Genomic DNA, 14,767 nt, shown 5'->3' with positions numbered 1-14,767 from the left:
ACACAGCAGCCAAACCTGATAAATAACACAAATCTTCATTAAAAGCACATTTTTCCCAATAAATGCAATACAGTTGATAAAAAAAAAAAAAAGGCAGAATATTAATAGAGTGCTACTCAAACCTACTGACTGTTGCAGAAGGAAGTTTGGACTTTTTTGATGGTTTGAACCCCAGTTCTGCAAAAAAAAAAAAAAAAGTAGCCATTTTTGACCTCGAAGTACTCCTTATAAAATCAACATAACTGAAAATGAAATTAAAATGAAACACTTCTATAAATTTTAGCAGAACCCGGGTCACACAGTGCAGAAGTGATGGCTGATGAGGCACAGCATTTAGCAGATGGAGTTCCAAGATATTCCCTGGCCTCTGTGGAGGCTGCTGCCTTCACCTTTGAAGAGCTGTCTCCTTGCTCTGCCTTGGGGATGGGGATGGAGCCCCCCACCTCCCCTGCCCCACATCAGACCCGATGTTCCAGTGACACAACCGGGGCACCACATGGCCAGACCGGGATAATTGCACTGCAGCCCAGGGCACAGTCCCCAGCATCGCTTCTCTCTGCGGTGCCCGGTTGAGGTTTGTTTATGTGACATCCTGCAGTGCAGACCTTTTTGTTTCAGGCAGGTGGTGTGAAGCAGAATTGCTCTGTTGAGCCCGTACCTGTCTCCATAAATGGAGGATGCTGGTTTGGAAGTTTGCTGCCACCTTAAGGTAGAAACTGAAATATCGCTGGCGTCTGAACGTGGAGAAAGCCAGTGTGACCGAGCAGGGCTGGGCTCTGGCAGACACTCGTGGGGTCACTGTGGGGACAGCACAGGAGGAGCTGGGGCTGCCGGGGAGGAGGGGGCTGCAGCTCTCTGACCATGCACAACCTCCCTCTGCTTTCTTGCAGGGATTTGTTCCTTTTCTGGTGAGCGCCACAGCTGGGACAACAGTGTATGGGGCGTTTGATCCTCTCATAGCTATTGCAGACATCTGCAAGAAATACAAAATCTGGATGCATGTGGATGTAAGTACCATCATACGTAGAGGGCTGGATTACAAGGTGTATTAACATTAATTTATTCATTTTGGAGAGTGTCATCTTGTACAAAACCCATTGTATTTAGTTCCTGTAATTAAGTCTAACATTCAAGCACTGACTTCCCACTTCTCTGAAAGGCTCAGGTCAGGGGGATATTTTAGGAGCTGTGACTGTGCTTGTACTTGTAGCAACTGGGACACTTAAGTTGACCTAGTTTGAGTGCTTTTGGCTTTCAGCTTTATCTTAAATGCCATTAGTAAAGAAATACGAAAGAAGCATACTGAGAGCTGGCTCAGCTTCTGCAGCCGCTGCAAAATAAATATATAAGGAAAAGGATACATTTGTCTGGAATAAAGTACTGCAAATTGCCGATCAGGTTAATGCAAGTGCTAGGGAAATTTATCAGATTGGCTTCTTAGCTTTTTCCAGGCTCTTGCCAAGAACTCTTTCTAAAGGATCATCTTTCAGCCCTAGAATATCTTCTATGTCATTTTTGCAAATCCTTTCTCCAAAAAGGCTTGGTAATTGACTTCTCATAGGTTTGGGAGTCTTGATTTTGAATTACTGTGTCAGCCAAAATCAGTCTATTCAAAGGAAGAATTTCTATTTACCTTAAATACTTCTCAGTCACATGAAATGCCTGCTTGTCCCAGATCTCTGAGGAAAGCAAATGAGTAGAGGGCAAGCAGTAGTGGGTCCAAAATATGATGAACATCCCCCAGAGCAGCTGAGATCCCAGCCTGTTTGTTACTATAACTTAGTGACTGCAGGAGAAAAGGCAGCTGACCCAGGAGCAGATCTGCAGGTCGTTAACTACAGCATGGGGCAGCCCTGGGGTGTGCTGTTGTCAGAGGAGGGGGTGAGTGAGGGGTTTGCAGATGAGCAGGGTGGGAGCCTGGATTTGGGGCTATTCACTGCTCCTTCCAAGCTGCTGGGAGAAAATCGTTAGCACAGCTCATGCCTCAGGCCCCATCTGCCTGGTCACTTTGGAGTGTGCCACATCAGTGAGATAAAAGGGTCCCAAACTGATGGGAGGGCACAGATGTCATCAGGGAGGGAAGCAGAGCTCTCATCAAGGTGCTGTGCCTTGCCTTGCAGGGAGCGTGGGGAGGTGGGCTCCTGATGTCAAGGAAACACAAATGGAAGTTGAACGGCGTCGAAAGGTGAGGTGTATTGGTATCAATGAAAGACATTTATTAAATGCATTTTAACATACTTGTCATTACCATAGCAATGCCTGCAAAAATCAAGGATCATATTATCTCTGAGATACAGTTTGGAGAAATCATATAAACTGTCCTTCCAGCTGAAGCAGCATTGCAGAGTGCCTTTGTGACTATTTGTTTTGAAATATAAACAGCAGACATTCCATGCTTGTTTCTCTCTTCTCCCACCATGCATTCATGGGTCAAGAGCAGTTTCTGCAGCATTCTCTGATTCAGCATCCAACATGAATTAGCAATTTCATTTCTCTAAGAAGTGAATCTTGTAGGTCTTGTACACTGAAGTATAAAACTCAAAGTATAAAATCTGGGTGCACCTGCAGTTAGGACAGATGTCCTGCTCTGTCACTTCTGGAGAGAATAGCCCTTTCCAGACTGTGTTACTGATGTCTTCAGTCAATCTGTGCCTGGATATAGACACAGTTGTAGTCATGAACTCATAAACACTGCAGATAATGCAGATGAATGTAAGTGATGCTAGTCCAGGCTGGAAGGACTGAACTTGAACTTAAAACCAGCTGGTTACTCAGAAACATTTCATTAAGACATGGAAACCCTTTCTTTAGGATGTTGAGATTTATCTACATTCAAGGAAAGACAAAAACCATTCAGGATTTCGGTGAGCCACAAATGAGTGGAAGCTCAGAGAGTATTTAGAGACATTTCAGAGGTGCTTGCCCTGTTTTGTATTCTTCCCAGTCACCTATTTAGTCCACTTTTTAGAGGCAGTGTACGGGGCTGGATGGAGTCACTTGCATTTCTGTATTTACTGAAGCTCATAATGTTTGAGAGTAAAGCATTACTCCCTTCCTCCTTCTTTATCACTAAATCAAATTGCTGTTCCTTGCCAATTAAAATTACAAACAACTTCCTCATCGTGATCCTGGAGATTAGGAGGATACCTTGATGATTCAGTTCTTTTCTCATACATCTCTTATGCAAAATTTGGAAAGCAGCCAATGATTCTATGATTTCATTTAGTTAAGACTGCCTGCAGCACTCCAGACTTATATGTCATGCATTAAAAGGACAAATATCCAGCAAGCAAAAATCTACCTCATTGCCTTTGAGGGCAGAGTATGAAACAAAGGGTTTGCCTCTCAAATTGCTGTCCAAATTGTGCTGGAATGAGAAGTTCAGGTTAAATCTACTTTGGAGCATTTTCCACATAATCCACAGAACTCCACTGGATTTTATTAAGTGCTTTGATAAGTACCATCCCAATATGTTTGGCAGAGAATTAAGGCAATTTGGTATTTTGAATGCTGTTCCTCTCCTTACTGGACACAGCGGCTCATTTCAGTGTGTCCAGATCTCGGGTATGGGAACCTTTAGAGCAGACCTTTTAAGGACCTTTCTGTTTCATGGTAGATAATGGAGTCATCACAGGTCTGAGTCGAAGAGAACTGAAGCTGTTACTCGTGTTTGAGGGGAGAGGGAACATTTACTGCAGCACAGTGTGCCCTGAGTTCTCACATCCTTCAAGTGACAGCCAGCCAGCAGAAACACTCGTGTCACAGGAGGATGACTTGCAGGACTGTCCTTGCCAGGCCCTCCAGTCTCCCCATGGCAGATTTCAGGGTGCTGGAAGGCACCCGGGGGAAGCACAAGCCCCAGTGTGTGGAGCAGATGGGTCTGGCCAGCATCAGGAGTTCCAGCCGGGTGTCCCCCGTGCAGGGCTCAGGCAGGGGCTCACAGCTGCATGAGAAAATCCTGTGTGCAGTGAGTGAGGGCTCCCTTAGAGGGGCTGGGCATCCTTACCAGGGCTGTGGCTGCTCAGTGGTTGCATCAGTCTGTATTTAATGATGGCTCAGGACCAAATTCTGCCAGTCATGAATCTCTCCTGTCATCCATTTGAAATCTATAAAGGAAAATCTTTTTTTTTCTGTCTTTGACCCATAGCCAAAAAATCACATAGGTTTTTGCTGCTCAGTTATTTGGTCAAACATGAGATGCTTTTGGAAAACATTTGTGGATTCTGTAGACTTTTTTACTTTTTGTCTTGGTCAGCAATTTCTTGAAACACATATTGATGACAGAAGCCCAAAATAACTGATAGCAAATGAAAAATGGTGGAATTTTATTTTACATAATTAATTATTTTTCTGTACACAGTTGGTATGTAATTAGGTAAATAAGTGACCATAAGGTAGATTAAATGTTTTAGACAGATAATTCCCATCTGGCTGTTGTCAGTAAGTAACCCTTTTGCTTGAGAAAATGCATACCACTATTGTTACTTAGAGGTCTCTTAAAGAATTTCCATCTGATTTTGCATAGGCACAAATAAAATTAAAAAGTATCATATCAAGGGAAATTCATCGACCTGAGTGAATGTTCAGAACCATTAGCTTTGGTGTTGTAATCAGATGACTGACTGAGCTGATTAAAAGCTGCCAAATACTCAAAAAGCCAAGCCAAGTGGCCAGATGTTGCCTGTGGAAGACTGTTCCCTACAGATTTTGCATCAGGCACTTGCACAGTCCCATTTAAATAGCAAAGAAGAAAGCACAGAAGTGCTGCCTGATGTCCATGTGAATTTTGAAGTCTCTTGCTTTGAAGGAGTGGAAGCAATTTGGCAGGAAGTGCATAAACCTGTAGCACTGCCTCCAAGTGCTACAAAGGAAAACGCTGCTAGATTCTAACCTGCCCACCTCTGTTCTCATCAGTGTTACCTGCAAGTGTGCCCTGGGCCCTTTAACTGTTCCCTCAGTTGACTGATATATACCATTTATACCATCAAAATATGAATCACTGCACTAGATAAAATCACATGCACTATGTGTCCTTGACAGCTTGCCAAATTGGATGCAAATAAATACATTTATCAGCTAACTCATCATATGCAACAATAGTAATTACGAAATAGCCAGTTTAGCATAACACAAAATTAAAATAATAAACAACTGGACAATCTTCCATTCAGCCCTCACCAAAGTCCCAAATGCCTCTCCTCTAGACTGTGTTGTGTCAGCTCTGTGCTTGTTCCCAAAACCTAGGCTGACAGCAGTTTTTCCAACACATGTGTTCTGAAGGTCCAAACAGTCAGTTTGGACCCACTGACTGTTCTGAGTCAGAATCACTCTTTTCTGGAAAGATGGGTCAGTTTAATGCTTATTATTGTAGTTGTTTGAATTGCTTTAGCCAAGCAAAAAATTAGGGAGCTACAAAAATTTGCTGTCATCAGAGCAACAATAAAAATTACTTTGGGCCAGTTTTCCCAGATTACTCAGAGACTTAGTGATACCCAGAAGTATTCTATGGAATTTTTTAAATGCCTGTGTGAGCTAGTTGTGAAAGTCTTGCTGCAACTCGAATAGAAGGAGGGAGATCTGCTGAGTTGCCAGCTTCTTATCTGCATCTTTAATTGATTGTGCAATTTTAGAAAGTTCATCAGTCAAGTGCGTGTTTTTTAAGAAGTTTGGCCCATGTTTGTAAATTACAGATGACTCCCCAGCAGGTTTAATGCTGATTAATTTTAGTGGATAGAGCAATTATCCTGTGGTAATTTGCCAGGATTGTCATCCAAAAGCCAACTGGAGTGGATTAGGTCCCCTGTGAAGGCATTACTTTCCTAATATCAATGACCTAGCCATGATCATTTTCAGCTTTGTTTGCTCAGAAAAAGGAAAAAAGTGAGTATTGCTACATGTTTGGTATTACTCTAATTATTTCTAAATGCCTCTGGGGTTTCATCACATAGTACAATGTCTGAGTTTCATGTGGTTTTCTGTCCCAGGGCTAACTCAGTAACCTGGAACCCTCACAAGATGATGGGCGTCCCACTGCAGTGTTCAGCCCTGCTAGTAAGAGAAGAGGTATGTCACAATGTACATGCTTCTCTGCTTCTTTCTGGCATTTTACTGCTGAAAATCCTGGATATTTTCTTCATAACTGTGCCATAGCTAATACTTGCTAATGTGATGAGGATTATAACAGGAACTGAGAAAAGACCTCTGTTCATATGCTTCAGCCATGACTGCAGAAGTAATTAAAGCAGGTGTCTTGCAAAAATGAGGCAATCAATGGCAATATCTATAGAGTTTTGTGACTTTCCATTCTAAATATCCATGGTTAAGTTGTGGCTGCATGACTGTGTAATCCCACTAGTTGCTGTGTAGCATAAGATGTTACTGCATGCAAACTCTGGTCCTCTTGGGGTGAAAGTCGTGGTTTACAAGCAGCACAACATTTGGTCCAGAATCGAGGCACCATTACATTTTCTAGACTTTTATGATATTCCTACCCAGCTTTGATCTATATATCCACTCGGGGCGCATGGAAGTAAAAATGGAGTACTAAGTGCACTTGGAATAAAAAGTAAATGTTTCATTTAGTGCTAGAATTTGAATTACCCTTCAAGCCTGTAATTTTCATATAACCATCACTGAGTGGGACAGCTGCTGTACAGCCACCACTTAATAGACCAGCTATCAAAAAGCTGGTTGCTGTTTTGCTAACAGCTGTACAACAGATTGTATACAAAGTGATTGCACTTAGGAAGAGAGAAACTGGCTTTTATTTGCCCTCTGGGTCAGTTCCCCAAGACAAAGCCTGCCCAGCTGAAGTCAGTACCATCCCTGACTTCAAGTGTGAACAGATGGTTCAGATTAGGAGAAAGTCAATTTTTTTCCCCCTCTCATTTTGCTATCTCAGTTTTGAGTTACACATAAAGATTAGACTTGATGATAAACAGCCATGTTATGATTCTTCTTGGACTGGAAATTGCCATTTTAGGCAACAGCCCTAAGGTAAACCATAAACTTGGTTGAGAACTTAACTAGAGCCAGAACGTGGCTTTTACTTAAAAAGCTAAAAAGGAAACCTCATGCTTTCATGAGCCAGGTTTCCTCACCTTGTTGGCTTCTATCCCTCCCACAAAGGTACCTCTTAGAACGGTATGTTGCAGCCCAGAAATAGGTCTAACTGGGTTTTTAAAGGCCATATGCTCTTCTGTCTGCTCAAAGCTTTCTATACCGCTTAAGCATCCAAGCTACAGCTGAGGGCTTTGCAGAAAAGAACTGTTCCTACAAAGAAAGAAAACAATAAAAATCAGAATTTTAGAGACCAAAGCAATTGAAAAGTGCTGTGATATTCTTTAGATTAGTCACCAATTGTCTTGGTCTGACTCAGAAAAGAAGCCTTCAAAGGAAAGGAGGAAAAGGAACCAGAACAAAGAATAAAAGGCAAGATCCAAAAATTAAGTTAAGCATAAGATTGCTAGGAAGCACAATGTCCAGCTTTTAAAAAAATTATTTGGATCTGGGAGTGGATTACACATTGCTAGATCAGGTACCAAGGCATCTTGGGCACTGATAGGGATTAATCCATTGAGCAACTAAGTCTGGTTTTGTGGGGTTTTTTGATCTTCCTTTGGCGCATGGGCATATATTCGGCCGAGTTTGGGTGTTTGCAATTTTTCACCCAAAGCAGCCCTCAGAGCAGTAGTCAAATGTGTGCTGACATCCCTGTGCTTGTGTCCTTGTGTCCATAAGGGATTGATGCAGAGTTGCAATCAAATGCATGCTTCCTACCTCTTCCAACAAGACAAGCACTACGACCTGTCCTACGACACGGGGGACAAGGCTCTGCAGTGTGGGCGGCACGTTGATGTCTTCAAGCTGTGGCTGATGTGGAGGGCAAAGGTGGGACTGCCTGCTACACATCTGTATTAAAATAATGCACACCAGATACACTTGAGGGTTTTTTTTTCCTGTAATCATAATTTTAGAAAATACCTGACCTGAATTTCACATATATAACATGAAAGAAAGAACATGATTATTTTCTGGGGGTTTTATACTTTTAAGGATGTAGCTTCAAAGCAGCACACATGATTTGAAACTTGAACTATATGGCTTTGCATAGCATTTGCCTTGTGTAACTGTAGGAGTCTAACAGCATAAATCATGTGCCTAGGAATGTTGCTACAAAGATTTCTGGAAATAAAAAGATGTTTTAATTATATTCAGAAATTATACATGGCAAATCAAGACTGGAATACCTAGGCAATACCTAATTGCATGCAGTAGATAGGAAGTAGTCTTTTGAAGGATAGAGGAAAACTTCCCTGGGAAATCTGTAAACACTAGCTATAGTGATTACTTTATCTGTATTGCTAAATAAGTTCTTGTGTGTATTTATTTAATCTGTTACATCAGGTTGCCTAAGGTTGGTTCAGAGGAGATGAGATCACTGTTTTCATTTCCAGAAAGCCTTCAAGATTCTCATGTGCTTCATTAAACCTCTGAGGAGGTGTGGGAGTCTGTAAAGGAGGATGCAATAGCTGTGGTGCTAACTGGGGTCTGCAGAGTGGCAGGTGATTTTAGCCACATGTCTCTTTTACTCCAAGCCTTTCTCCCAGGGCTACCTCTACTCTGTTTTAAAATCTTTATACACAGAGGGATAATGACAAGGGCTTTTTAAGTCAGTTCTGCACTGCCAGAACAGATTTAGCAGGGACATTCATCCATTACTCAGAGACATTTCTCCTACAACCCATTTTTTCAATATGCCTTGCACTGCTTTTTCTCTTCTCACACTCTGCTTGGAATATTAACATTACAAAATAGGGTGTGTGTTTCTTAAAGAGTTTATCTATTCCAGCTGTTTATTCCCCTTCCTCCCTCTTGAAGCTGCATCCTTTGTTTGGGGCATCATAGTTGGTGATTGCAGTAACAATTATGATGTCACAGAGAGTATTATGACTTCTGCCAGGGAAGAAAAATCAGGCTTTTCTGCAGCTCTTAAAAACACAGCTTCTGATTTTGTATGGTATCTGTTAGAAAAGAAGAGAGAAGAACACTACAGAGGCAGGGTGGTATCTAAACAAAGTGTGCTTTTACACAGGCATTACACTGGGCTTTAAAACTGTATCTACCCATTCTGTGCTTAACTAAAATGAAAAAAAATTATTATTGGAAAGTCCCCAGCATATTATTATGGAAGATGAAAATCCCCTATCCTGAAAATAGTGGGAGACTCCCCATTTCTGGAACTCAACACCTCCTGAAGACCCCCACTCTGTGCCAGTGCAAACTGTCCAAAACCATCCTCAGCCTCTCTGCAAAATCTGCCAGAGGCACCCTTTGAGGTGCTATTCAGGTTCTCAGCAAAATATTCCTGAGAACCAAGCAAGTGCCTGATGCTTGTTTTGCAGAGTTGGCTACAGGGGTGTCAGTGGCAAGAGCTAGGGACAAATGAGCTCTGCTTATCAAAGTGCCTTTATCACATAGAATCAGATCCTTGATCTCACAGGGACTTCTGAGAGGTGACTTCTGCTGATGTGTTGGCAAGTATTGCATGGTCCTTTTGCCCTTTTAATTCATAGAACAGACCCTTAGATAACTTCTTTTCTTCATCTCTCTGTAAAGGGAACCACAGGATTTGAAGCACAAATTGATAAGTGCTTGGAACTTGCTGAGTACCTATACAACAAAATAAAGAACAGAGAAGGGTATGAAATGGTGTTTGATGGAAAGGTAAGTAGTGCAACTTCTTTTTCTCAGCTGGTCAACAGTGTTTGCTTCATTACCTATTGGGATGCTACCAACAGGTCAAATCAAACAGCATGAGACAGAAAGCAGGGACCCTTGTAACAAAACCTCTTGTTGTGCCAGTTCCTCTCTGCCTCATGGAATGCAGGGACAAGGGAGATGAGGCAGCTGTGCATAAGTGTTCAATTTTCTCAGTTTAACCCTGCTGAAACAAAACCCTGGTGTCTCAGCCTGACACAACACACTGAGGAACAATGAGAACAAGCTCTTAAGTTGTAAAAACAAATTGCAGTTTGTTAATAGCAGGGTCTCCTAGGAGTGGGTGTACAGTACCCCACAAAATGCACAAAAAATTCAAAAAATGTCAATGAGTTCTTACTTTATGCCTTTCTGCTCAGTGGTCCCATAGATGTTAAATGAGCTAAGATGCTGTGCTGCATGCATTTTAATACAGCAGCTAGCTGAATCAAATTGAGAAGTAATAAATTCCATTAAATGCAAGAAAATCTTAGACTATCTTATGCAACACCTGTGGCTCCTGTTTACAAAATCAGATTCTGTATTCTTCTGTCATGTAGTAAAAGTAAATGACACGGTCCTCACCTCTAAATTATCTGTAATAGACTCTTGCCTTAGCCACACGATGCCTTCAGCCCCCAGAGGGGACAGGAGCTGCAAAATCCAGATGCCTTTCAGAAACGCATAAATATATTTGCCCAGCTGGATGATGTGTTTTTGCATCTGACACCCTGGGAATAAATTGCTTAAAATTATCTTTTCTGCATTAATAATGATGATGACTCTCAGTGGACCACAATAATGAAAACCATTGACTGCTGTCACAAGATGATGTATGGGAGGGAGGGAAGGCATGAACTTAATTTCAATTGAGATATTATGACCATTTCTTACAACATAAACCATTGTTATTCTGTGCTTAGCCCCAGCACACCAATGTCTGCTTCTGGTACATCCCTCCCAGCCTGCGTGGAGTGGAGGACGGCGAGGAGAGGACGAGCCGCCTGATGAAGGTGAGCAGTGAAACCCTGCAGGCAGGCAGTGCCCACAATGATATCACAGGGCAAGGGAGATGCTGGCAAATGACCGCTCCAAGGTCCTTTTACTGCAGGCCAGTGTGGCACCACCTTCTCTGGTCCCCAGGTTGGTGTTCCCTGGCTTTGCCCCGTGCCCAGAGCCCGTATTTGCCCTGTGTTTATGCACTGGAGGCACTGGGAACTGCAGTCACTAAACACAGCAAGGGCAGCAAAAGCTCAGCAGCACTGCAGCACCCAGGCATATGAAACCAATTGTAGCCATGTTGTGAGCGTACAAAAAGCAGCTACTGTGTCCCTGTCAGAAATATTGAGGGAGTAGAAGAGGGAAATTTTCCCCATATTCAATTTATCCATTTCCTTTGTCGTGCTCATTTAAAGAGCACGACAAAGAAACAGGATAAATTGAATGCCTTTTCACTGTGACATTTATTCCTTACTGGAGGTTAATGTTTTTATTAATATTGGATGTAATTTCATTTCAGCTGCTTGTAGCCCTCCATCCTCTATAAAGAAAAGGAAGTGCACTATGTTTTAATAACAATGAGGGCGATTACAACAATGAAAATAATTATAATAATGACAATAATAATAGTCATCACCCTCCTCCCCTACTTTCTGTTGCTCTGCAGGTGGCACCAGTGATAAAAGCCAGGATGATGGAGTATGGCACCACCATGGTGAGCTATCAGCCCCTGGGGGACAAAGTGAACTTCTTCCGCATGGTCATCTCCAACCCTGCGGCCACTCACCAGGACATTGACTTCCTGATTGATGAAATAGAGCGCCTGGGACAAGACCTATAAGAGCTGGGTGTGAAAGCCTGTTCCTGGACCTCTAAGTAGACAATTAAGTTGTCACAAACTGTGCGAATGTATTTGTAGTTTGTTCCAAAGTAAATCTATTTCTATATTGTGGCGTTGGAGTAGAGTACAGTTTAAAATCAAGAAACATGGCTCCTTTAAAGTCCTTTCCTGAGTTTTAGAATGCCTCCTTAATAATTAGGTGCACAAAAAAGCTTCATTGAAACAAATAAGGAAGACCAGAAGATACTTAAAATTTTACCCCAAATTTTAACACAGTAATTACTTTAAATTAACAGCAATCAGACTGAATGATGCCAAAGTTGCCCAAAATTATGACAAAATCAGTTTGGGGGAAGTGGGAGGGGGTGGTGAGATGCAGAATATACATGCTGTATGTTTAAAAGTGAAAGGATTTTGCCTTTTTCGTAGTATTAGAACAGAATTTCTAATTTACCTATAGCAACATTTCAAATGTATTTAAATAAGTATAGTTTTAGAAAAGGAAATATATATATATATAAAAAATCCTATTTTGTAAACTATATATTTTTATTTTATATGGGTTATAAAACTGCAAGTACAGAAGCTGAAAATTAACTGGGATTCTTTTTCTTTTGATGGAGGTGCCTCGAATATTTATTACTGCTTATTTTAAAAGACAAGCCCACGTAATACATTCTTTCTCCATGTCATATGGATTGTACATCTCCAGGGTTGGTTACTGAAAAACCTCAAGAGGACTGCAGCTCTTACAACCACTTAATAAGATCAGTTACAGTACAACAATAGGATGCTATTATTCCTAATTATGTTTCCCACGTGGCCTGAGCAGACGCACAATCGATATACAGTGCTAACCAAGACTGAAATGAGGTTGTATTTGGATGGTTTCTGTGTTCTGTGTTTAAAAAGCCTATTAAAAAAAAGGTCACAGCTGAGTAAATTCTTATCTCAAAACTATTTCTGCTGTGAGCAGTCCCAGACTACATTGAAAACCTCACAGCTACTTTAAAAAGGTGAAGACTTCTTACAGATGTACAAGTCTGCAAGACAAGACATAAATTAAATGTGACTGTAATCTGAGTGACAGGGGTGGGGTCTCAGTACAGGCTGGTTTGTCAAAGGATTTTCACAGTGCTGGACTCCATCCTTGTCCACCGTGAAGTCAAGATATGGCTACATCTGCCCAAGAACAACCCCTACAGCGCCTCAAAACCTCTTTAGAAACCATGGGCACAGCTCTTGCAGAAATTATTTGCTGCATCATTCCTTAGCTTTAGAGGTGTCTCTGGCATGGAAAATTAAATTTATCCTTTCTCCCCCCAACATCTGGAAGTGTTGGTAAGAGTTCTGCAGCTTAGACCTGTCTACTTATAACCCTACTAAAGCTTTGGTTTTAACTTTGCCTGAATGGCCAACTTGTGTTTGTAAAGCAATATGGTTTTGCTGTCTCTAAAATACTTGAAGACAAAAAAAGAAGTGCAATGTGGGTTTAATTTCATCTAAACTAGATAAATGGAGTATTGATTCAGTGTAATATGAGGACATGAAGTAAGAGGAAATAAATAGTGTCTGTAATTGTGTTGCCTTTATTATATTGATAGTACTGTTTTGTCACCTCAGATTGAGGCTGTGCACTTTAGATTTAAACTGTACAATGTTGCAAATCAACATGTGTTGCTGTATAAGCTTGTACAATATATTATTGATATGTCATTATTTGTGTGGTAGTAGTATTGACTCTTGATATTGTAAGAACTGCATTCATGCCTGTCCCTCTACTGTATCTTTGCTTGGTGTTAAACTCTCCTCTCAGCTTCTGGGCACGCCCCTCACCTCACAAAGTGGATTTCCATTGCCACCTGCATTGTGTTTCAAGCCAAGCTGTAGAGGAGATACCAGTTCTATCAGGAAGGCCTCAATGTGACCTCTGCTAAACGTGTCAAAATCAGCAGAATAATCACTGAAATACTGAGTAGAGCAGCAAATTATATTCTTTCTTCTTGCTGGGAAAAAGGCAAGAAAAGAACTTACGAAGTAAAAATAGGACAGGGACAATGACAAAGGTGATCAGTAGCCTGGTTACATCTTGCATGTGCAATTCCTTTTAAAGTGCTAAGTGCAAACAGCGTGTTTATTAGATGTATGTGCCAATCCAAGATTTACATTTGGTGTTCCAGGAGAACCAGCATTTTTTTTTACACATTACTGTACTTATTGCAGCCAGGAAGGAGCGGCATAGCAATCTGTTCTTGTGTTTGACCAAAGTATCTTATCTGTGGTGTTGATCTAAATCCAAATAAAAGTGTAACCTGTGACTCTGGGTCTTTTCATTGGCAGCACTGATGAGCACTCTAAGCATTTGTGCCATTTTGGAGAAAGGCCCCAATAAAGAGAATGTTTAATTGGAACTCTTGATGTCTCCTGCTGGATTTGTTCATTACAAGATGCATTCAGTTCACTACTGTAACATAAAAATATCAACTGCACCACCAGACTTTTTCTGAGTCAGTACTCCAGACCTTTTTGGGAGGCAATACTCAGCACCAGCATACAAAGGTAAATCTGCCCTCTGCTATTCCTGTACCTTATCTTTACAAGATGGATTTCATTTTTTCACCTCAGACAGCCTAAATTTTTTTTATGCTCTGTTTTTGTCTTTTTATTTCACAAGTACTTATCCCCAAATTAACAACAGACTCAAATCAGCCTTCAGGACAGCAGTGAACGCAGTCAAGGCACTTGCCAGGACAGCACAGACTATACAATGGCAACAATTTAAAATGGCTGTGAAGTAAAAAAGACAAAACAACCAATACAAAAACTTAAGATTTTAGACTTTATGTCTCTCCTTGCCCAAGGCTACCTCCCAATCTGCTCTATTTCTCTTCCACCCTCTGCGGTGCTGCCGGTGCATTACCAGCAGCAGAGAAATTAAACAATGCTGTTAAAGCCACGGCAGTCTGGAAGCTCATGCCTGAAATGGGATTTTTTTTCTATAATTTAACTCTCTAGCAGAATTTAAGATGAACACCTGTGCTGAATACCTGCACAGAGCCCAGCTAGGAGATCTGTAAGGAAATAGAGGGAGAACTTGTGGGGATAAGTTACTGTCCTCATCCCAGTGAAGCTCTCCACTTGGCACTGGGAAGGGAAGCACTGGTTTAG

At 41.4% G+C, this 14,767-nt stretch overlaps 1 protein-coding gene across 1 annotated transcript in view; it reads left to right on the top strand.

The window, feature by feature from the left end:
- GAD2 (glutamate decarboxylase 2) overlaps positions 1 to 13,979 on the top strand; it is a 40,023-nt gene extending 26,044 nt beyond the window's left edge. The window contains exons 10-16 of the mRNA XM_058825701.1: positions 891 to 1,007; positions 2,121 to 2,185; positions 5,985 to 6,063; positions 7,741 to 7,890; positions 9,619 to 9,726; positions 10,683 to 10,772; positions 11,426 to 13,979. Of these exons, the coding sequence (XP_058681684.1) occupies positions 891 to 1,007; positions 2,121 to 2,185; positions 5,985 to 6,063; positions 7,741 to 7,890; positions 9,619 to 9,726; positions 10,683 to 10,772; positions 11,426 to 11,599 (783 nt within the window). The 3' untranslated portion in view covers positions 11,600 to 13,979. The remainder of the gene's footprint in view (positions 1 to 890; positions 1,008 to 2,120; positions 2,186 to 5,984; positions 6,064 to 7,740; positions 7,891 to 9,618; positions 9,727 to 10,682; positions 10,773 to 11,425) is intronic.
- Positions 13,980 to 14,767: the final 788 nt, after the last annotated feature.

Source organism: Ammospiza caudacuta, chromosome 1, assembly GCF_027887145.1.
Source record: "Ammospiza caudacuta isolate bAmmCau1 chromosome 1, bAmmCau1.pri, whole genome shotgun sequence".
In the NCBI taxonomy this organism is placed as follows: domain Eukaryota; kingdom Metazoa; phylum Chordata; class Aves; order Passeriformes; family Passerellidae; genus Ammospiza; species Ammospiza caudacuta.
This window is presented reverse-complemented; position numbering and strand designations above follow the sequence as displayed.